We start from the raw sequence: 25,220 nt of genomic DNA on the forward strand, positions 1-25,220 counted from the left end.
TGAATACATGGATGAAAGATACTTAATAAACTTGGATCAGGTTTTGACACACTTGAGACAGACAGAGGGCTGCTTCTTTCAGACTCACTGAGTAATCATCAAAATGTCTACTGCAGGCATTAGGGCTCATCTTTGCTAATAACATGTGGCAGAGGCAGTTTTGCTTTAGTTCTGCATAATGATGTGGTGAATATCTTTGATCTGCCCTTTCAACATGATTGTTGGTTAAATAGCCATTCTTGCTCTTTGTACTCCCTCTAGATTGCCCAAAATCCATTTCCACAACCTTGACATTGTCTTCAATGTGTCTATCCATCTACATGCAGAAAAATCAGATTGCAGATTAAAGGGTGAAGAATTTGTATTGCTTTCATTTATAAGAGAGATTCTCCCATCATAATAGTGGATATGCTCTTAAGTAGTGCAAACTATTTTCAGTAGAAATGTTTAACATATGGACTGATTTCTAGGAGGCTTACATTATATGTTGGTCGAATGTGATTTGCATGCAAAGAAATTTCAGTAGTTTGATGACCTATGGGCAAGGAGATGTGTTTCCTCGACCATCTGGTTCCTTTGGGCTCGAGCTCTAGCTGAACAGTCACCAAGGATTGCATACACCGGAGGGTCCTAGCAGCCCTGCTTTTTTCTCACAAGGTAACCCTTACAAGTGCTTGCAACTTCACCCGGTTCTTCGGTGCACAAAGCTTTCCTTGCCTGTTGCAATGGAAGATCTGAGAGAGTTGATTTATCTAACACGAGACTTCTAATTGGTAATCTTTATATTGACAAATGGTGATTGTTTTGAAAATTATACCAGATACCCACGGAAGAATGCCCGAATCCGATTGAAGCGACCTCTTGAATTGCATTTGATCTTCTTCTTGAAGTCAGCGTAATTGGGTAACGGCAGGCGGTGTCTAACTGCCATGATCGCGTCATTCTGGATATACCCCTGCCCCATCCAGTATTATCTTTAGACAAGCTACTGAGCTTTGCTTTATTATCAGCTCCATTTGATGAGTGAACAGCAGCTCCAAGGAAAACTGCAATGAGAAAGAATCCAACACCAAGGAAAAGAATTTCGGCTTTATTGATGCGGTCATCTAAGAAATAGTTCAGGGTAGTGCCTGTTCCACAAATACATTTATCACCATAATCCATAAAAGAAAGTATTCAGATGAAATATATCGGTTTGTAGATGGTACACTGGTACTATACAACAGACCTATAACAACAGTTATGCTTGAGGTGACGACCTCGCCATCGTGATCCTACAAAAGAGATGCTATCCAAATTGTTTTTGTAGAAGGATTTAGTGCAAGGGTAGATTTCAGCACTTTTTTGAATGTTAAATTACTATGTGATTGCTGCAGCTTTGTTGTTGCCTTGATTATGAAATGTTTTGTTCGCTCGAATCATTCACAAAATCACACTCTAAACTGTTTTGATCCCAAACCAAAAAGTAAGCATACCAAATTAACGGATCACGAATTACATTTTCAAAACTTGATTATTAGATATTGTTAAACCTGCCGTTCTTTTTACAAAACAAATGAAACGAGATGCACAAACATAATCGGAATATACGTGAAAAAGAAACAAGATGCGCAAACATAATCGGAATATATGTGTAATACAATACAATCGTCTATAGTTGCCATTAGAGTATCCCGTGAACAAGTTCGATAAAAAAATGCATATCTATAATGGATTAGTTAATTGATATGTATTAGTTATTGGATATGGATATGGATTAGTTAATAGATATGGATACTGAATTAGTTAATAGATATGGATACTAATTAGTTAATGGATCAACAATGTAATTCTTATGCTATACAACAACCTTTGTCATATTAAAATCTATATAAAGACATCAATATTCATGAAGTATTCAACAAAAACCTATTGAAACCATACACCAATATAGAGAAAGAAATCCTAAGAAAACACATCAATATTCACGAAGCACACACCATCATCCTTCTACTGCAAGTTTGTTTTTTTTTCCTGGACTGAAGGTTTTTCCCTGGTACACCATCTTTCAAAGGACTCCAAATTCTTTCCACTGAAGGTTAGTATTTTTTTACTGTTAGTACATATTTTTTGGTACATAATAAATACAAACACACTTAATCAAAGTTACTTTTGCAATCATGCAATTTTCGCCATATAGCTTTTCTTGTTTTCCTCTCTTTCTCTTTCTTCTTCTTCTAAAATAAAAACTCTTTCTCTCTTGGCGGTTTCAAAACTCCTTTATTTTTTCACAATCGTTACAAATATATATATCTGAATAAGGTATGTTTCGATGATTTAGATACTTTAATCTCTTCTTCTAAACCAATTAGACACCAACTTTCTTCCCCTGTGTCACACTTTGCACCCATTGCCATACATGAAGCATTATTTCCGTTGGGTGGATCCCGACTCTTCGGGAACCGATGAACGCGTAAACCATGTCAAACCAAGACCGATCAATATCCAAACGGAACGGATTGAACTTCTCCTAGAATAGTTTCGGTGCTATATATAGTTTCGGATTCGACAAACCTGTCTATTGTCGTCATCGTCTCTCGCCCATATATAGGATCAATGGAACCAAACTCGAGGACGTGATTGGCATAAACCGAGAAGAAAATAGGTGTTAGACTCCAATAAATCACATATTAGATATAATTTTATTTTTGAGTAAAGATAGATGCATACTAAACAACTAGCTGCATACTTGGGCATACAACATGCATATTAAAACAACTATGCTAAGTTAAGTTTGGCGGAGATTGACCAAACCAAGATCAACTACTTCTTCGCCGGATTCCCAAATATGAGCGGAATCAAAAGCAAGCCCCGCATGATAATCTGTCTAATTTCTTTGAAAGAGAGTTATTAAAACTGCTATAACAACACTTCCATGGAGTATTATGTCATTTGTAGGTAAAAGCACTACCTATTACATACCCTGTGGCATGTGGCATGTGGAATGCCCTATGCTTTAGACAAACTGGAAGACGGCACATACACCACGTCGGCAATTGCAGTGGTGTGAGCCAATTTTACTCTTATCCACCAAAGATGGTGATGGCGTAGTGTCTTAAAAATCCTCAGATATATTGGTAGTAATACCATAGTTTTTACTGGAAGCCAGTGCCAAATGATTTTGATATATACCTTTGATGACGATGTTTACGGCTTTAAGCAAACTTGGTTGAAATTATGGCTTAGTTGAAACTTGAGTAATATATGTTGATTTTGGTTTCTTCGTTTTACCCCCGACAATGAGGATGATTGATCCCTTTCCATTTTCTTTGTTTCATTCTTTTCAAGTAATTCTTTAGCATCCTTTTTACCTCTCTATCAACATTTTGAATGTCATGGCTATATCTGGGTCGAGGTCGCGACAGTATGTAAGATCTGAAACCAAATCCATGATCAGATAGGATAGTGTGTAAGCCATCTAATTTATATAATGTCATGGCTATATCAATTGTAGAGCCGAAACTTCATTTCTTGCCATCCGCAACTCCTCCAAAAGGCTTTCAATCCTGGGTATTACATCTTCAGCTTTAACCTTCACAAAGAAATGGTTCAAGAACCATGTATAAGCATTGAATTGAACAGGGTTATTAGCTTTAGTGATAAAAAGTAAATGTATGCCATGATGCACTTCTGTAGCAAATAGCTCAGATGCATATTTATCCAAAAGTGACATGGGCCGACTCTGTGGAGGCCATCCAGACTGACATATTTTTCCAACCATCAGGTGAATAGCATGCATCAAACCCTTATTGATGCTCTATAGCTGTAAAACTACAGCATTTCACATCCACCTGAAGTGTCACGTTTGAACCCAGAAATCTTAGCTATGAAAGGGTAACTTGCTAGCACCGGTATAGTCAAAATAAGTAAGTAACACTATTACCGCGTGCACAAGAAATATCACTAAATTCACATATTTGTTTGATTCTCTACTTTAACTTACTCATTTTCTTTCCGGGCTTCAGAAGATATTACGTTCTACATGATTTCAGTTGGCGAGAATTTATTCCAAGAGAAAGCGATGGACACCAACAACAATCCAACTTGAAAAACTACATCAAGTATTTGATCAATTCAATGGAAGTCCAAATAAAGAGATAATTAACAATTTGAAGGCTGAACTAAATCAACACGGTAATGTTTTGAAAAAAATATAGTTACTTGGTTTCGCAACATGCGTGCTAAGTTGAAAAGAAAAGCACTCATTAACGTAGAGAAAGATTCGGATGAAATTCAAGTAGAGATTGAAATTTCTCCAAAGAAGACCAAGCCTAATAATATGGAAGAAACTTACGGTGACATTGTTCCTTCACAAGAAAGTATGTCTTAACTTACAACGATTCTGACAAGTACTTTATATATTCATGATACTAATGTTACTCTTAAATTGCAGGTCAGCATCAAGTATCAGTTAGAAAAACAACAACTACAAAGTCTACCCCAGCCAAAAGAAAACAGAGGAGGAAAACACGTAAGAGAAGTTATAAATCTAATCGCCTTAGTAGAATGAAACGCGTTTTGGTAAATATTTTCTTCTTATGTATTCAATTTATTGTTCTTATAGCACCAAATACTTTATTAAATGACATATTATTATTTTTAAACAGTATCTATGCCGGAACAAGTGAAGAAGAAGCTAAAATAAATAGAGCTAAACGAAAAGAGATCTTTGAATTTGAAGAGCATTGGAAACGATAATTACATTGACGATGAAAGTGATGATGATTACCTATCACAAATGAGTGGATTAGATTCCGACATTGAAGTGGACAATGAAACTGAAGTTTCCATTTCATGTGGAATAGATGTCTCACATAAAAGTAATTTTCTTACAGCAATGTTTTATATTCTTATTATAATTAAATTCAGCAATGTTTTATATTCTTATTATAATTAAATTCTTTAATTTTTATTAAGTTTTTGCCTTGCAGGAAGTTGTTTTGAGCCTTTGGATTTTGGATGTCCAACATCCATATGTTCTCATTCTTGGAGCTATTATGCGGGTAATGAAGAAAGGAATGATAGGAGCAAAAAACCTATTAATCCTAAATTCTCAATATGTTGTCAGAATGAAAAGGTTCAATTGCCTCTTCTAAAATATACTCCAGAATTTTTGAAGAATCTTTTGGATTGCAATGGAGGGTCAAAATCGTTAAATTACATGGAAAACATCAGTATTTACAACTCAATGTTCGCGTTCACATCTACTGGTGGACAAGTTCAGAGCTCAATTAATGATGGAAAGGCACCCTTTGTTTATAAAATAAAAGGGCAAAATCACCACAAAATTGGAACATTGCTTCCGGTGAAGGAGTACGTCCAAGGTTTGCACCAGTTGTACATACATGATACTGAAAATGAAGTTACCCACAGGTTGAACTCTCTTAGTAAGAAAATTGTTAAGAGGAATCCAAAATATGCTTTAGATTCTAGCATTGTTCAAGGATTGATAAATATGTTGAATGTTACCAACGAACTCACCAAGACTTATAGAATGGCAAGGGATAGATTTAAAGAATGTCATGTGGCCGACGTCAGCATACAATTGATTAATAGAAGACAAAAAGATGGAAGACTTTATAATTTGCCATCATCAAAAGAGATAGCTGGTCTAATCGTTGGCAATGGTGATGAATTTAACGAACCTGAGAGATGTTATTGTAGACAAAAAGGATTTGGCTTGAAGAGAATCAACGAATTGCTTCCAAGTTTCATGGCAATCAAGTATCCACTTTTGTTCCCCATCTGAAGATGGATCTGAGACTTGACATTCCATATAGAAACAATGCAGTAGTTGGAAAAAAAAAAATATTAGCATGAGAGAATACTATGCTTTTAGATTACAACTTCGACCTTAATGAAGGCCGGACAATAGTTAGGTGGAAAAAATTGAGACAAACAACTTTGTGTAGATTCTTATACATTTGTTGAACAAAATAGAATGGATTGGGTTGAAATAATCAACAAACGATTCAAGGCAGAATTGTATCAAGGATTAGTAGATGCAGTTGTTCTTTGGTGACCACGAGGCTGATGGTAATAGGCAAGCGGTTAGTTCTTCCTTCATCTTTCACAGGTGGTCCGCGGTACATGGTACAGAACTATCAAGATGCCATTGCAATATGCAGGCACACAGGTTCCCCAGATCTCTTCATTACTTTTACATGCAACCCTAAATGGCCAGAAATCCAGAGATGTATTGACATGATAGCTCCTGGTTATAAACCAGAAGACTTTCCCGATATTGTTGCAAGAGTTTTTGAGATGAAATTGCACGAACTGATGACTGATTTACAAAAGCGCAAGAAATTTGGGAAGGCTTGGGCAGGTAACCTATATACTATACTTTTTTTAATTAATTTAAAAATTCATAATATTTTATGAAAATATTAATAAATACGGGTTTTGTTAATGTTTTGCAGCATTATACACTATTGAATTCCAAAAGAGAGGTTTACCGCGACTCACATTTTACTTTTTCTGGACAACGCTTCGAAGCCTACTACTCCTTCACTAATCAACAAGCTCATATCAGCAGAGTTACCAGACCCAATTGGTGACAAAATTGCTTATGATTCAGTGCTAGAATTCATGATACATGGGCCATGCGGAATAGAAAACTTAGATTCCCCTTGCATGAATGAGAAAAAGTGTACTAAGTTCTATCCAAGACCGTTTAGTGAAGAAACAACCATTGACGACAATGACTTCACAGTTTATAGGAGGCGAAATAACCATCGAAAGGGAATGAAGAAGAATATAGAAGTTGATAACAGATGGGTTGTTCCACATAATGTTGATTTGATAGTTAAGTACCAAGCTCATATTAATGTGGAACACTGCAACAAGGGAAGATCAATCAAATACCTTTTCAAATACATTAACAAGGGAAGGGGGACGGGGGCTACTACAATTATTGTTGAAAACATGGTTCTGAGACAAAGATAGTACTCATCAAATAGTAAAGGGCGTTGATGAAGTTGCAAATTTCTTAGGCTGCCGATTCTTATCCGCTTTCAAGCGGTTTGGAGACTATTGAAATTTGATATTCAGTACAGAAGACCTGGCGTTGAAAGGTTATCATTCCATCTTGAAGGTGAGCAATTGGTTTATTATAGTGAGAGAGATGATGCAAGAGATGTTGTAAACAGGAAATCTTCATCAAAAACCAAGTTCACAGAGTGGTTTAAAGCAAATATTGAGTATCCAGAATTAGCTATGGGTCTTACGTATGTCGATTTTCCTACTCAATTCGTATGGGATAAGAAGGAAAGGAAGTGGAAACCAAGAAAAAATGGGAAGAAAATTGGACGTGTCTACTACGCACATCCTACTTCAGGAGAGAGATTTTATCTGCGTTATTCTTGCTGAATATCGTCAAAGGTCCTTTGTCTTATGAACATATTAAAATTGTTAATGGAAAAGTTTATCCAACTTTCAGAGCAGCATGTCAGGTATATTTTATTACATATTCCATATTAACTTTTTTTTTTATATTGTTTTCTTGCCTAAAATCTGTCGCATATACTTTTAGAAGTTCGATTCATATGTAACCGATTCAAAACCTCTCCGATCTATGTTCATGTTTTAAAAAACAGCACACAACTCGCACACAACATTTTGTTACTGGCTTTCAGTAACCTATTTGCCTGCGCATTTTTGGAATTTCAAATATAAATAAAGTCATAACAGAAAGCCGGGGTGACGAGTATTTTTATTTCTTTACAAGAAGCACTCACTCTAATGTTTCGGCAGTTTATTGTAGACATTTGCTTCCGTCACCTCTGCAGTTCTTAACTATCTCACTTCGAATAAAGCGTGTACCTTTTCTCATCGTTTGGTGGCGGACAACCTTGCCATTATTTCTATCTCAAGTTTTCTACTACAAAGATCTTCTGCAGTGACATCACCTCTGCAGTTCTTAACTATCTCACTTCGAATGAACTGTGTACCTTTTCTCTAATGCCAAAGACAAAGCTCCATCACTAAAGCGTATTTGCGAGCTAATAAAAAGAGAGAACCTCCCGGTTGAGTCACCGACCGAAACGGCAGAGGAATCGGGATAATCCTTTTTGTTCCATAGCGGGGCTATTTTAGCCAATAATTCTATTATATAGTACTAGCAGCACAAGCAACTCGAAAAATCTTTGTTTTCGGCTCTCGAATCGGCCCATTTTCCAAAGTCGACTTGCAATGCGATTGCTATGATTGATATCTTCCTTTCGACCGAGTCGTGAATTAGATTGGATGGGACGATGGGGAATAAAATTAGGAGTTGTTCTCTCATCCAAGTCCGACATATTTTGCATGATAAAAGCTCCTAATGCCCAAATCTAATGGGATGTCTCCCACGATTCGTGAAACCAATCTGCAAAAAAACAGTTATTCCAAAAATAATAATAAGAAGACAATATTATATATATATATATATATATATATATATATATATAATATATATATATATATATATACAACACTTCTTACTTTTTTTTGTTTTACACGTTACTTTGGAGATTTGATTAATGTACTACTGCTGAAACTAACATTCTAATATATGCTGAAAATCAAGGACTCTGCTGAATGTATTACTGAAATTAAGATAAGAGGAGAGTTTACACGTTATCGAGAATTCATTTAGATGTAAAAACATTTCATCAGAAAAAGATATTGAAACAAAAAAAAAAATAGTATGTATTAATCATAAAACCTTAGCTCATTTATGATGGTTTACTATTAAAATGCAATTCATATTGTTACATTTTTATTCTAATTTTTCATTTTTATATCAAGGCACATGGATTACTTGAGGACGACAGTGAATGGGATGACGCTATGGAGGAAGCAAGTCATTGGCAAGTTCCAAAGTCTTTGAGACAATTGTTCGTCACATTGATTTTGTTTTGTGGGGTGACATATCCTGAAAAACTTTGGGAGAAACATCAAAAGCACCTGGGAGGAGAAGATATTTTGTTTCGATATAGAAAAAGAAGAACAATAATGAGAATCTCCAACTCCTTTGAAGAACAGATTAGAAATGAGACTCTCTGTGAGATTGAACAAATTATGGCTGAAAAAGGATTATCTCTCACAAACATTCCTGATTTCCCGAAATTTAATATGTCTTCAAGGATCTCAACAGATAACAGATTGATTGCTGAAGAATTAAACTACGACTGCAATGAGTTGCGAAAAGAATATGAGATTCTTAACAACGGAATGAACGCTAATCAACATGAGGTATTCAACTCTGTTAATGATGCAGTTCAATCTCAATCAGGAGGTGTTTTTTTCGTTTACGGATGCGGAGGAACTGGCAAAACATATCTTTACAAAACAATTATATCTAAACTTCGGTCTGAAGGAAAGATTGTTCTTGCAGTTGCGTCTTCTGGGATAGCTACGCTCCTACTTCCAGGTGGAAGGACTGCTCACTCTAGGTTTAAAATTGTTATTCCGACTGATGAAAACACCAATTGTGACATCTCTCAAGGGACATTATTACACAACCTTATCAGACGGGCTGATCTAATAGTGTGGGGACGAAGCACCAATGACTCACGGACATGGATTTGAAGCAAATAAACCCATTAATTGGAGGATCTTTTTAAATCACAAGGCAAAGAATTTGGTGGTAAAACATTCCTAATGGGAGGAGATTTCAGACAGATATTACCAGTCATTCCAAGAGGCACAAGAACTAATGTTGTTGATGCTTCTATCAACAAGTCAAAATTATGGAAAAACCGCAAAGTCTTTCACTTAAGCGAGAACATCTGATGAAGAATGGAAATATAGAATCAGCTACAACAAAGTCTATTGAAGAGTTTAGCAAATGGGTTTTAGACCTTGGAGACGGAAATCTTCCTACTTCTAGAATGAGTGACGAGGTGGAATCAACTTGGATCAAAATTCGGAAGACACGCTTATTCCGGATAGTGATAATCCAAGTAGAAGATATTTGTGTCATGCATATATCCGGATTTGGTCAACAAATATATACAGATATTCAATATCTTAAAGAAAGAAGCATTCTAGCCCCGAGGAGGCTAAAACAGTTGATGAAATTAACTCCACAATAATTTCAGAACTCCCAACAGAACTAAAGAGATACTTAAGTGCAGACTCACTAAGTCCAATTCAAGATAAAAGTGCTGAACAAGATGTTTTATACCCGACAGAATTCTTAAACACTCTAGAATTTTCCGGCATACCGAACCACAAACTAGATTTAAAAGTTGGTGTTCCGATCATGTTAATGAGAAACCTTAATCAGAGTCGAGGACTGTGCAATGGGACTAGGATGATCGTCACAAAATTGGCTTCCAAAGTGATATATGCGGATATTATTACAGGCAACAGAGTAGGAGATCCAGTCTTTATTCCAAGAATAGTTTTGTCCCCAAGCGATACGAAATGGCCATTTGAATTCAGAAGGAAGCAATTCCCTGTTAAAGTTTGTTTCGCTATGACCATAAACAAAAGCCAGGGACAAACATTCGAAAAAGTTGGAATATATTTGCCAACGCCAGTTTTCACTCATGGCCAGTTATATGTTGCAAGTTTCAAGAACAAGCTCACGAGAGGAGGGGAAGTTTTTAATCAAAGGAAGGAATGGGGGGCGAGCACGAAGGACATACACAAAACATTGTCTATAAAGAAGTTTTTAATTCAATCTGAATATTATTACACTCAAAGGTATTTTCTTAAAACAAATGATTATTATATTTTTTATATTTTAGACACTCGATTTTATTTTTTTTTTACATTGTTTAATAGGAAAATCTCCTTTCAACGGAATATAGGAAAACAAATAGAGACAAGATGGCCATAAACCGAGAGATCAAATCCTCCTTACTTTAGCGTGAATTGATTATCTCCTAAGTGCTTTGCTACTAATCCCTTTTATAAGCCCCCTGAGTACTACGGACGGTAGGAGATAATGTTAGCTACCTTAACGTTCCTTCTACTCTGTCTTCTTCATGGTTCTATTAAATCATATTGTATGGAATCTTATCTATTCTTAATTATTCTTTTTAATGTTTGGAATTCTTCTTAACATGCAAACTTTATTAAGTACATTAATGTTAGGATTGTGTACTCATTCAACAATGCAGTGAGAAGACCATTTTGGACCTGAAGGTAATGATTCTAAACACTCGATGCTTCCAAACACCAAATTTTTTTGTTTCTATGTCCCGATTTGTCGGTGCTCTTAAGTTTGTTAGAGTATGTATAAAAAGACATATAGTGACATGCAAATAAATTGAGGTGACCAACATGATTACTTGGGACGGGTTTAAGTAGGGAGGGCGGTGTTAGCGTAGATTTTCGAGCAAAGAATTCAGAATTCGCACCTACTCCGTTATATCGACAAAATAGATCCAAGAAACGATATATTTTTCATGCAAGGATAAGAAATATAACATAAAAATTAACCTGAAGTCCAAGAGCTCATTTCCGCTCAACCGGGAAGTGACGTCTCAAGCCGATTCCCTGATAATCCCTATACCACACAAAGCCATGCCCCATGGCTGAAGCTGCAGGTTCACTTGGATGCATACGACCAAAACCGCTATCCTGTTTTTAAATACTGATCCACGAATATAATATAAAAAGTGTTGGGAAACCAAAGTGTAATAAAACAACATATGCAACAATAATATAAATAACACTTTTGATGACAACAATGACGACGATAAGGAAAAAAAAAACGAAACTTAAGTGTCCATATAAGAGGTCTCAAAAAAGATGGATCCTGATAAAAGGTAAACCACTTTGGGATTTATATCTGATTAGTGGTGCCACATGCCTAGAACATGACTTGAGTGAGAAAGTTAACCATGCTCCCAATTCGAGTTTGTACATGCACTGCAGAGTGTTGATGGTATCAAAAGAAGTTGATACCTTCTTAGTAAGTTCTTTCCTCACCAATCTCAACCGGATGAGCGAGTTAGTTCCATCGTACTACCACTCTTGACATCTTGGATGATTTCAGGTACTTATCGCCGAGAATAGTCCCATCGTCATTAACTTAACAAGAACTGATTGATTAAGATGTTAGTGAGAAGATGGGAAAAGGTGTCTTCAGTTGCTTCACTTATCTACTTAGTCGTAACTATGCAACTGCGGGTCGATAGAGAGGATGTCAAAAGCAGATCTCAAACAACTAATTTCATGGTCTCCCCAATACATCCGGTACTATGGATTGACATAGTTTTCAAAAAATATGGTGCTTTGGTGTCAAAACATCCTAAAAGTTAGGAAAAGAGAAGAAGTTGCATAATACAATGTGGTATTTCAAATATATTGATGGTGAAGGAAGAGAGAGGGGAAAGATCTTAAGTTAAACATAGTCATAAGAACCAATTTTGTCATCACATTGCTATACATATTAGTGGAAGGACCAAACCAAGGGTCCCGATAAAAGGTAAACCACTATGGGATTTATATACAGATTAGTGGTGCCACATGCCTAGAACATGACGCCTTGATGAGAAAGTTAACGATGCTCCCAATTATGAGTTTGTACATGCACCTGCAGTGTGTGTGTGTGTGTGTGTGTGTGTGTGTGTGTGTGTGTGTGACTCGTTTGTGTCTAAGATACACATACTGAAGATAGCTTGCCAATTGAGCGTAGCAAATCAATGCCGAGGGTATCACAGTGTCACTAATTAAGTAAGTAAGTATGATAAAAACCGATACCGAGTATCTTGAGCGTGATAGTATTTTGACCACGAGTGTTGATGACCTAAACTCACGTTGTATTTTTGTAGTGTCTAGAGTATAGATTATCACACTTTACATACAATTCCTAATCCGTGATTTAGCATTCATGGTATCTTGAGCATTCCTATCTAAACTCTCAAATTTTTGAAAGCGAGAGTGGTTTCCCATGGGAAATATTATCTTAAATAAATATAAATAAATAAACTCTTGATGGAGATATGCACGCTGATTCAAAAACTCGCCCCTAGATAGCCACTGGTGGAACGAAAACCGATCTCTGTAGTCCTCCTTAACAACCTCAATCAATCCAATGACCTCAGAGAGAAACATGGACAACAAGAAAGCTTGGTAGAAACATTCCATTTACATATATATATATATATATATATATATATATATATATATTGATGCAACATCAGTCCAATTAGATAATATAAAATAAATGGATGAGAGCGGCAATAGCAACATTCTCATCATACAACGGCAATGGGTGATCATAATGGGTGGGGATGGGGATGCAGGGAGGGATGGCGGCGCGTTCTCCCAAAGAAAATTTGGAGCTAGAGCCCACTTGTCCATGTGGGGTATGTTGATGTTCATTTGTTGGCGGTGGATTTTTCGCACGGGTGATGGGCTTTTTCCCTTGCTGTCATTGAGATCTTGACCTGTATAAGGTACATAACCATGGAAACAAGGCATTGGAACATAAACTAATTTTGGCAAGTGGAACATAATAATTTCAAATTTTGGTCGGATTTTTCAGAATATTTGAGAATTCCAAACGAAATTCCAACAATTCTGAAATCCTTAACTATGGTAGTATTACACATTAATATGCCAAGATGAAATTCAAGTTACAAACAGCTAGCTTAAAACGGTTAAATTGTTATACAAGATAAATGTGAGTAATTTGTGTACTCACAATTTGAGCGTGACCAATGCAGTTTTAGATTTTCCCGATCATACACAACAAATCGGTAGCCAGTCATAAAGTTCTCTGCATAAGCAATTCACTATGAAGTAATAAAACCAAAGGAGGAGGGAGGGAGGGGGATAAAACATTAAAATTCTGCAAAAGTATCTCAACTTACGGCCGATGATTCCAAAGTCTCCTTCGATGGACTATATAGCTAGACAAAATCCGGTGACTCCTGGCCAACAAATCCAACCATTTAGGTTTGACTACTTTCTTTGGAGTTCACATAAGAACCTCCTTGCACAACAAGAGTTAAAGAAATATGTGTTCCTCAAAGAGGATTATATAATTTGAAAACAAGTTTTAGTTATTCAAGTTTTCAACAAATAAAGAGCACATCAAACATCTACGATCTCAACTAATCCAAACATTTCATCTTGAAATTTGAAGCTGAGTTAGGGTGCTCTCTTTTTTTCTCAAACATTTGGATGACAATAAAAGGACCGAAAAGATAACGAGTTCATGCAAAACAATATTAGGAGAAAACATTATCTCAAAGGGCACGAATGAGGGGTTTCCCAAATCAAGAGCTAAAATAAAGGACACCCCTCTATTACTTCATGTACTGAGAAGTGTACTTCTTGACGGCTTGAAGTGAGTCTCGGAGGAGGCTTGAGGCTTAATAATTATTATTATTATCATAATTTTCTAATTATAAATAGTAATAATAACAGTAATAGCAATAATAGTAGTAATACCAATTGTAATAAAATTTATAACAAGTAAATGAGGAAAAATGTGGTTGGATGATGGAAGGTTGTGATTTCTAATAGACTCGAGGTGTTTTGATTTTCAACACATAGCCTAATGAGGGAGTTTGTAGTCATTACTCTTTAAAGAAGTTATGAGGTAATCAAAAGAGATACATAAAATTAGAAAATGGAAAAAGATATAAGACTTGAGCCTCAAGGCAAGAAAATCATAAAAGGCTCAAGCACCTTGAGGCTTAAGCTCATGAAGTTTTCTTAAACCCTATCCAGGATTTAATGCAATAGAGAATAAGCTCTAGCACACACTTTGCAGACAATTAACAAGTTAAGAGATGAAAACTCGGATCAAGAAACAAAGAATATACCGACGCCATATATAAGGAAAATTGGATTACTTAACGACAAAGGTATTGTTGAGTGCAAACATTAATGTCACAGAGGGAATCTTGCGCAACTCCTCAGAGATGTTACATAAGCAAAGAACACAAATAAGCAAGAATCACATGGGAGAAAGCTCATAAAGTACCCTTTACCAAGTGTTGCAACTTACATGGCCTCATAGCAAGATTCCCATGGGGATCCTTCATAAATTTGGACCTTTTGGCATTTACTCCTCTGTCAAACTAACATAAAGAAAGAAAAGTGTTTGGGCTGGTGAAAAGGAGCCAAAAACATAGTTTAAAAAGGCAAGAAATACCTCCAAAGAAACTTTCTTATAGGCTTCATCTGGAAGCAATGTGAATGATGTCCCACTATCAACCTTTGTGCTTGGAAGCCGATTGCTTAATACAAGAAGTCCCAATACAACAATCCTTCACTTTAACCATGTAGGCAATCTTGAATCAAAGAACAAGCTAATTAATTAAGAAGAGTGAATTGAAAGGAGAAAACAACTGAAAGGGAAAACAAATCAATAAGAACGAAAATCATCTAAGATAGATAATTAGGAAACATGAACGGTGACCATCATCGCTAACAAAATAACCCGATTGATTAAGATGTTAGTGAGAAGATGGGAAAAGGTGTCTTCAGTTTGCTTCATCACATTGCTATACATATTAGTTTTTATTTTTGAAAATTGAAACTGAGATTTTTGTTAAGAAAGAGAAGTCCACTATGGATCTATCTAATTTCTTGCAGTGGCCTTATCCTTCGAGTCAAGTAATAGAAAATCAAATCGATTTTTTCCGATGTGAAGAATCCCATTTTGGAATTTGCCTATTAAATACCACTCTTCAATTGGGCTAAGTTATGTATTGAATGGGAAGTGGTTCTTTTCAGAGTTCAAGATTACTTAGCTGGTGCCTATGTTGTTGGGGAAGGCGCGAAATTGTGCTTCCCAAGTGGGAACCTTGCCACCCCCGGAAACAACACTCAATTGTTAAAAAAAAAAAATTGTCTCCTTGGGTAACTTTGGCACAGTCTTGATAAATCATTGGTGGGTCGAGTGCATTTGTAAAGAAAAGCGGTCTCTCATCGATCAAGAACCTATACCAGCAGTTAAGCAAAAGAAACAATAATACAAGTTGAGAAAGTTAATGTGATGTGTCTTTCATATTATTGATTAACTAAGTGGCTCAAGAAGTGAAAGTTTATAGTAATGAGTAACCTTATACTTGCAGTGTTACGAGTACCAAAAGGTTTCCAACATAATTGATTGCCTTATGTTATTTTATTTGATAAAATAAAATAGCTATACATGAAAGGATTACAACTTACAAGTCAGAATCCTTAGCAGAAGTGACAACTAGAGTTGTGTCATCAATAGCTCCTATGTAACGCAGCATCCCATATTCAAGTTCGGCAAAACCCTGCCACACACTAAACATATCTATTTATGTTTATAGTAAGCTTGAAAACGATCTAACTCACACTCATTTGGAACTCCAGGCAACCAGTATGAGCACTCACAAACAGGCGGAGAAGATTGCTAATCAGACTCACTACCTTAACGTAGTACAGTTGCGTCAAATACAGATAAAAAATAATTTGGAAGGCATAGGCTCCTATCTCTAGCTTTTTTTTTTTTTTTCTGATGTACAACCTTCATTAATGGTAGGAGGAGTAAACATATTAGATTCGAGCATCGAGAAAAACCCCATTCTCAGAGACGTGGTTGTGGATATTTTCTGTATTCATGCTCATGAACTCGGCCAATTACAGTCAGCGGTATTTTCTGTTTTGACTTTATTTACGATTGTTTAAAGGGACTTTAAACCTTGGATCCAAGGAAGGGGGGGATGCTAGGGACGATACATTCAAGAAAGTTAAAGTGTGAAAACCAATGCTACGAGCATATCCGACAAACAAGAAAAGAAAGAACATTGGTTGCAAAGGGTAGTTTTTCATGGGAAAAGGGACCCAAGGGTGGCCACAAAGAAGGATTCTACTCCAATGCCTTTCCATTTTTTTCGTTTCTCAAGAGCGAGGTTGGAGAGGAGGCAACCGAGCTTAGCAAGTTGGAGAGGTTACTACCATGCATGAATGGATGATACCAATACTCGAAAGTATTGGAAACTTACCTCTTCAAGTTCATGAGCACTGTTTTGAGCCGGAGAAGATTTTTCATTGGTGGAAATCACGAAAAGGGACCCTTGAAAGCCGACCAATCTTTTTCATGGATAACACCCACATAGAATAGATGCTGAATTTTGGGGGTGAGGCTTGAGACACTTCTATAAATTTTCCTATTTACTATTGTTATGCATGTATTTAGTTCTATCTTTCTTTGTCCTTCTGATTTTTCGTTTTCTCATCGGAGGTTATTTAGCCTTCAAGTTCTTAATCTTAAAAATAATTCTCTTGAAGCCCGAATCACAAAATTTGCTTTGTCAAGAAATTATTTCTCCGCAAAGGTAGAACCATACAATACTTATGTTATCAAACAAAGGGACCATTCCTAAGGCGAGCATCAATAACATCGGTTTCTAAGGAAGAGTTGATTCCTTCCATGGGAGAGCACCCATTGTTAGCATGTTTTTTTACGGCGTAATGGCTTGAGATTTTTTGGATTGGTTCACGAAAATGTCGAGAGGTCTCGGGACAGAATCCACACCTAAAGTTTTATCTTCCTTATGGTTGGATTTACAATGGATCACTAGAATGACGAGTTATCAATTTAATCTAGAGCTCGGGCACCTCGATCTCCATAACAACAATATAATCGGAGAATAGCTAGAGATCCTCTACCAAATGTCTAGCCTTCAAGTTCTTAATCTTAAAAATAATTCTCTTGAAGCCCGAATCACAAAGACGCCAAGGTGGAACCATATACAAGGGTCGAGCATCAATAGACGAAGCAAGAGTTCATTCCTTCCATGGGAGAGCACCCATTGTTAGCAGATTCTCTGCGAGAGGTCTCAGGACAGAATCCACACCTAAAGTTTTATCTTCCTTATGGTTGGATTTACAATGGGACACTGGAATGACGAGTTATCAATTTAATCTATAATACTTTTTTTAGGTACCATTCCTAAGACGATCTCAAAAATTTATCAACTACTATTGTTTCTCTTGAAGCCCAAAACAAATTTTATGGTAACACATTCCCAAGCTTTGGTCCGGATGCTTTACTTGCTTATGGAGACGTCTCTCTTCCAACAGATTGTCTCGGATGAGGTTCCGAAAAGTTTTATCTTTGCATTAGGAACAAAAGATACTTGCATTAGGTCAAAAATGACTTTTTTCAGCTCCATTCCTAAGAATCTCAAAAATTTATCAAACTATTTCGAGCACCTTGATCTCCATAACAACAATATAATGGAGAATAGCAGAGTTCCTCTACCAAATGTCTAACCTTCAAGTTCTTAATCTAAAAAATAATTCTCTTGAAGGGCGGATCCTAAAGACACCAAGGTGGAACCATATACAAATGTCTAACCTTCAAGTTCGAGCATCAATAGATGCAGGAGGACAATGCATCAAGCCGAAATGGTAATGGCATCCCAAAAAGAGGAGGCCAAGTGTCCCGAAGTTTAAAAACACGAAGAGCACCTAGAGTTTGAGCGTTTCTAGCAAATCTACGTACAAGTTTAAATTGTTGTTAACTCACTTAGATTTGCACTAAATACGGGCCAAACTTGGATTGGTCCGCCATTTACCATACTAAAATTAATTCTATTTTTTATACTTATCCGATTCTAATTTAGAGAAGTATTCCTTAATTCAACTTCTACCTACGCAGGTTTCAAATTTTGATAAGTATTGCCTAATTAAACTTATACATACGGTACAACTCCAAAGCAGGTACACTTCTAAAACTAGAACAACACCTTCGGAACTTATAAATACAACACAACCGATTAATATAATTTAGAGAAAACTATAGAGCTACTACAGAGAAAAGGTACACATGACAATAATTTCTTTTTCAATCTTATTAGATTTTTTAATAGTATTAGTAAACTGTTGTTATTTTAATCCATGAACTCAGCATAAATAATACATCTATCCATGCATACATAGCAAAATGGTTGTATATTCATCATAATTGTGATAACAATTGTAATTCTAATAGCTAGATATACTGTAACAGAACATTATGACTGGAAAATTCAATTTTTTCGATTCTTTTTCAATCTTATTAGATTTTTTAATAGTATTAGTAAACGGTTGTTATTTTAATCCATGAACTCAAAGATAAATAATACATTTGTCCATGCATACATAGCAAAACGGTTGTATATTCATCATAATTGGGATAACAATTGTAATTCTAATAGCTGGATATACTGTAATAGAACATTATGACTGGAAAATTCAATTTTTTCGATTCTTTTTCAATCTTATTAGATTTTTTAATAGTATTAGTAAACTGTTGTTATTTTAATCCATGAACTCAAAGATAAATAATACATCCATCCATGCATACATAGCAAAACGGTTGTATATTCATCATAATTGTGATAACAATTGTAATTCTAATAGCCGGATATATCGTAGAATGTAACATTATGATTTGGAAAATTCAATTTTTCGATGAGGTAAAACGACAAATCGGACAGTTGGAAGGTTCGAAAGCATAAGCGAGAATGTGGGAAGTCTGTTAATCTACTGAGGACAAGACACAATCATATGGTCTACACATCTTTGCTACTTGACGAAAAGGTAGAACAGACTCAAAAAATTACTTCTTTTATATCAAAATAATTTTTGAATTTTAATCCACTTATATTACATTGTGCAGTCGAATCAAATTCATGCAAAGATTTCACCAGGAATCCAACACATGTTTGAAAAGAAACTGATAGAAGGAGACATATTTGTAATTGATAAATTTGAAGTCAAAGAAACAACCGGAAGATATCGTCCAGTAAGATCTAAGTACACTATTTCTTTCACAAAAGATACTATAGTATCTCCTTCGAAAGAAATTGGGACGACATTCAACAGATATAATTTTTCGTTCGTAGAATTTGAAGATCTTATGAAAACAAAGGATATCTCAGAGTTTTTCATACCAAAGGTGAGTTCTTTATACATACCATATTGTTTATTATAACTAATTTCTAACAATGTCTACAAATCAGATTTCATAGGAAAACTTATCAGAGTCGGGCCAAAGAAACCTCAAGGATTTAGGGAAATCACAATACAAAACGAAAGGTAAACAAAATCTACATAAATTAGTTTTTAACTTAATTTCTTACACAGCTAACTATGTAAATACGTAATCAGGGGAAGTGAGCTTACTATAGCCTTATGGGGTGACAACTCCGATAGACTGGCAAATATCAGCAATCAAGAAGAAGATATGATGCTCATCATCACATCATTATACCTGAAAATGATTGGAAGTAAGTACAATTCTTAATCATCAGTTATATAGACTGTTAAACATATATAATGGAAGTAAGTACAAATCTAATGTTTTGAATTTTCATATTTTACAGAGGAATACAAACTTTGTTTAACATCTGCGACAAAGTTGTACTTGAATTTGGAACATTTTGGCCACGTCGACCAGATGAGAAACAGGTGATATTCGTTAACAAAAGCATTACTATTCCTCACAAAAGCATTAACAAATATGACTTATCCCTAATTTGTTTTTCGTAGATATCAAATTAGAAATACAAGAGTTCAAATTGAACAAGCAGTGACAGACGAGCCTACTTCAATGAAGGAACTAATGAATCAAGACAGAGTCTCAATTTCGGAGCTAATTTCACTAGGAAAAGAAACACACAATCAGGTATACCAAGTAAATGTCTAAATAATACCGTGATGAAATTAATAAAAACTAAACTAATAAACATATTTTTTGCAGGGAAAGCAATTCACTTGTAGGGCAAAGTTTGTGAAGATATTTGGAAACCAGTGGAGCTACAAATCATGCGAGAACTGCACTTATAAGCATGTTGACAAAGGATCGGAACCTTTTTGCACTAATTGTGAAACAACATACAAGACTCCACAAGACAGGTAAAGGAATCACTAATAAATACTACATCTTCGGTTTTATAATTCATTACTAATTCCAACTTTAAAACATCAACAGGTACCTACTTAAACTATCATTACAAGATGAGAGGGGAGATCAAAGCGGCTTTTGTCGTCTTTGGTAAAAAGCAGAAAATAGTCGAAGTTTCCTATCCAAAAATAATGGAGTGACTTCCGAGGCAAGTACATGACTAAATCTGAAAAATTATTTTATAGAATGATACAAAGTTAAGTAATTGAACCGTACCTACATTTATTTTGTCAAAAAGGGAAAAACTCTTCAAGAAATTAAAGAAAAGCTTGAAAAGAATCTTGGGGAAGGAGTATATTTTCAAAGTTAAAAGCTGAATGAGTATAGTATAAAAAGAAAAGTTCCCTTCATTCAATTCGTTACGGATATATTAGAAGGCGATGAAGACTCTGTTGAAGAAAATCGTCCATCAAAAAAACCCCGTAAAGATTCATAAACAGAGGAAAATGAATACAACAAAGAGATCAAAGGATGAAAAATATCTCCTTAGGATGGAAGATTACTAGGAATTCTATTAGGATTTATTCATATTTCATCAACAACATCTGTACTTTGAGATACATTAATGATGTTTAGGTTTTAAACTATTTGAGGTATTTAGTAGTGTCTTTGGATTAATTTACTTTAATTCATTAATTCAATCTGAAATTTCTGAGTTCAATTTGAAATCTTTATGATAATTTATTTGTCCAAGTTTGTGTACACAAGTTGTGTCATGGGAAATTCTTAACATGATTTTCTGGAAAAGGTTCCAATAAAGTTTCTGTTGTTACTTTGTGTTGCATTAAGGATTCATTAACAGCTGACCATTTTGGTACCTCAAAAGAGAGGTGCTCCTTATGATGCTACGGACGGCTGTCCGAAGTGCAATGATGGGTAAACTCAGATAGGATAGGATTGCGCGTGTCGGGCCCTTCGGGTGTCATATTTTTTTTTGGGCGAGTTCCCTGTACCATATCCCCATAAGCTACGCGGTCGTAATATTGTGTTACGTTCCACAGCTGTTACGCCAGAAAGAAAAGGTTCCACACGAACTCCCGTTCTGCGGCGTGGTGGCAGGACCGCTAGGGGATTGGCTCGGGGGTGTAGATAGGGTCAAATCTGCAGGGTCATGCAAATACATAGGCCCCCCTTCATACGCCGAAAGTGGTTTAGAAGGTGCTTTCCGATCTACGGTCCCCTCGAGCGAAGGGTTAGGCGGTGTAGTGCGGCTCCTCGACTTCGCTATGTCTTTGTCGCGGAGGCTTATGTAACTAATGTGCCAAGACTTGACGCTTACTCAAGCCCGTGTTTTAGGAAAAACCTATTATATATAAATGTTTCCCCAAGATTCACGGCTTTCAAGGTATAGAAATACCTTCAGAAGAATGATCTCATAGAGTACCTCTTTTGAGCTCTCTATTGCCCATTTCTCCTTAGAGAAATCTGTTGTTTTAGGACTCGGCGATAGATGTAGCATTTTAGGGATGGGGCCAGCCCAAGCACTACCTAGCTTATTCAAGTGGCAACCCTCATTTGAGCCCCGATGAAGCTATTTTTCTGAATTCAGTCATTCAACCGTCCCCACATCCCGAGAGAGTAAGGGCGATCCCTATTGCTCCCCATTTCAGGCGTTTCATTGACTATACTCATTACTTGCTTTATCCCGGCTTCACCGACTATAGCCAATTAGAGTTCGTTCCCCTCTCGCCGCTTCTTGAGGACTGCTCAAACTCTACCTTCCAATGCTTGAAGTAGGAGTGGAATGTTTAAATGCATACCGTAGCTTCAAACAAGAATACTAGGAAAAGCATAAATTCTCCCCGCGATGTTTCCTCCCTAAAGGCTTTATCCGTTCCCACCAAATTCTTGCGGCTTTCTTCGGCGACCAAGGCGACCAAGAGCGTAACGGTTACCGACCCCATCAAGGCCGCAGCCTTATTAGTATGGGGCAACCATGGTCGAAGGTTTCTTGCTCATCAAGATAGCATTCCGGTGTTCTGAGAACAGATTATGGTAGACCTCACGATTACCTACTCTAGGAGTCCTGGTTCGTGATCGTTCAATCGAATCGTTCCACGGAAGGAATCGAATTCCGATAAACAAGTTGTTGTTGATTCTGAAACTGGGACTAGATCTGTTAATAGGATTAGTAGAATCGTCTTCTCAAACAAGTTAAAACCTGAAGATACTTTCGGGTAGAGGCTATCGAGGAACAAAGGATGCAAGCGAGCAAAGCAAAGATTAGCTGAACTTAGAAGGCAAGAAGCCATGTGGAAAGATGAAGAAGACCATCGAAAGCCGGGGAGAAGAAAAAGACAAAAAAGACCGAGATGGTGGGCGAGTATTTTGATGCCAAGCCAAGCCGAACTCGATCGTGGAGGTTGCCGAAGGAAGGGAACGAGCCAAAAATAGGTGGTCCGTGGTTGAGCTTGGAAACTATGGCAGAATCAAGCCCCACAAAGTGCGCCGTAGGGGAGAAGCATGGGAGGTACTATTTTTTAATTTTTACCCTACATTTATTGATAGGCCTATATAGTTTCTCTTAGTACGTAAACATTTGTATATATATATTATTTACAGCCCAACTACTCACATTTGAACATGAGTGCATACATTCCTTGCCTTTCTTATACTAAGGAATCCAGTTTTAACTATAGGATGATAGTAGACTTTTTGTTATTATTTATTAATTTTTCTAAAATGTTTTGATTGGTTTTTATTAGTGATGTTGTATTTGATCAAGTGCTATTAACTAAGGGGTTTATTCTCTATTTTTTAGTTTGAATCATCGGTATGAGTGGGACTCTACTAATAATGAATGTCTCCAACCAATAATTCATTTATTCTTCTAACGATCCATTGTATTTTTGTTTGTTTTGGTAAAAATAATTTTACACGTTTTGATGCTAGCAATTTTTTTTTCCTATTGAAACAACAATATAAAGTTAGTTCATGGGCAAGGTTGTAGGATCAAATTCACGACTGCAAGGATCCTTCTATTTGTTTATTTTGTTGATTACCATCTATACGCAATCTTTTTTTTTTTCTGCTTTAGGGTCTAAAGTCGATTTGGTTTGATTTGTTGTTAGTATTTGCTTTTACAATGGTCCATGTTTGGTGTATGATAGGAAGATAGTTATATGATAGCCAAGATATAGTATTTTGTATTCCATTATTTGTAGCACATAGGTTGTGTGACTCATCTAATTCCATTTCCAGTTCACGTTTGGTATAACTTAAATTATTACTTCATTTTGTTTCAATTATGTAGCCTTAGTAGCATGTTAGCCTTTTATTTGTGGAGAACCCATCGTTTTATATGTGGAGAATACACCCCGTGTATTCAATTAGTGTCATTGACAATGAGGGTGACTGATTGATGAATCAATTATATATATTGTGAAGTTGTGATTAATATGAAATAGAAGCCATGTACCCTATTAGTTTTTAAACATTATGAGTCTCCCTTATATAATTTATAAAAGGGCTAGATTGTCGAGGAGCCATGTCAAAGGTTCGGTTATTATGCTCCTTAATGATTTCAAAAGTATTTCTTACAGATAGAACTTCGTGAACCATAGAAGGGATGATGGGGATTTGTCTTAGCAAGTAGCAGTCCCCTTCGAAGCTCTCGGGTGTGTCCACGTCAGTTTTTTACTCACGAAAATTTAGGATATATATATAAGTTAAACCCCAAGTCCCAATAAAAACCCACGGTTAAAAAGATGTTTCATACGCTTTCTCTAAACCCCAACAAAAAAAAACCAAGGATGAAAAACTGAATAATTGATTTCTATCTCTCGCTAACACTATCATTAGCTAGCACATCTTACGCTATCTTCTTCCTTGATCTCCAGCGTGAGTTTGGCAATTAAAACTGTTTTTCTCTCATCGTCAATCTTTTTAAAGATTTTTTGGTTAAATCATATTTCAATATTAAATTCACGCTAAACATTGTGGAATCCTTAGATTTCTCATATGAAAAGGAAGAAGAGCACTCGAGGGACTAAGACTATACAAAGGTGGGGTTAGCTGAAAAAAATACCAAAAAGTTTTTAACTATATTTGTCAAACTTTTATTTGTTATTCCTTTGAAAAAATGTCAAACAAAGTCATGGATAATGGATTTCTCTTCACGGACAAAACTATACTATGTTGAACCGCCCACAATATTGAAGAAGAAACGGTTTTAGACTCAGCGAACAAAAGAGAACATAAGAATCGTCATCTTTTTAGATGCCCAAAGCTTACTGTCAGGTGTCACCGATGGCTTAACTGAAATTTCAAGTTAAAGTCATCCCCACCTTTATTTGAT

General features: G+C 36.0%; 2 protein-coding genes across 2 annotated transcripts; both read left to right on the forward strand.

Annotated features, from left to right (window-relative positions):
• Positions 1-4,213: 4,213 nt before the first annotated feature.
• LOC147517308 (uncharacterized) lies at positions 4,214-9,612 on the forward strand. The gene is made up of 9 exons (XM_086593555.1): positions 4,214-4,358; positions 4,433-4,560; positions 4,971-5,042; positions 5,108-5,763; positions 6,168-6,367; positions 6,488-6,969; positions 7,093-7,268; positions 7,379-7,493; positions 8,830-9,612. The coding sequence occupies exons 1-9, from the start codon at positions 4,214-4,216 to the stop codon at positions 9,610-9,612; spliced, it is 2,757 nt and encodes a 918-aa protein (XP_086449681.1).
• A 10,345-nt stretch (positions 9,613-19,957) lies between these two features.
• LOC147517309 (uncharacterized) lies at positions 19,958-20,954 on the forward strand. The gene is made up of 5 exons (XM_086594668.1): positions 19,958-20,055; positions 20,128-20,246; positions 20,343-20,427; positions 20,509-20,644; positions 20,720-20,954. The coding sequence occupies exons 2-5, from the start codon at positions 20,204-20,206 to the stop codon at positions 20,876-20,878; spliced, it is 423 nt and encodes a 140-aa protein (XP_086450794.1). The 5' UTR covers positions 19,958-20,055; positions 20,128-20,203; the 3' UTR covers positions 20,879-20,954.
• Positions 20,955-25,220: the final 4,266 nt, after the last annotated feature.

Source organism: Coptis chinensis, chromosome 2 (assembly GCF_015680905.1).
Source record: "Coptis chinensis isolate HL-2020 chromosome 2, ASM1568090v1, whole genome shotgun sequence".
Taxonomy (NCBI): Eukaryota; Viridiplantae; Streptophyta; class Magnoliopsida; order Ranunculales; family Ranunculaceae; genus Coptis; species Coptis chinensis.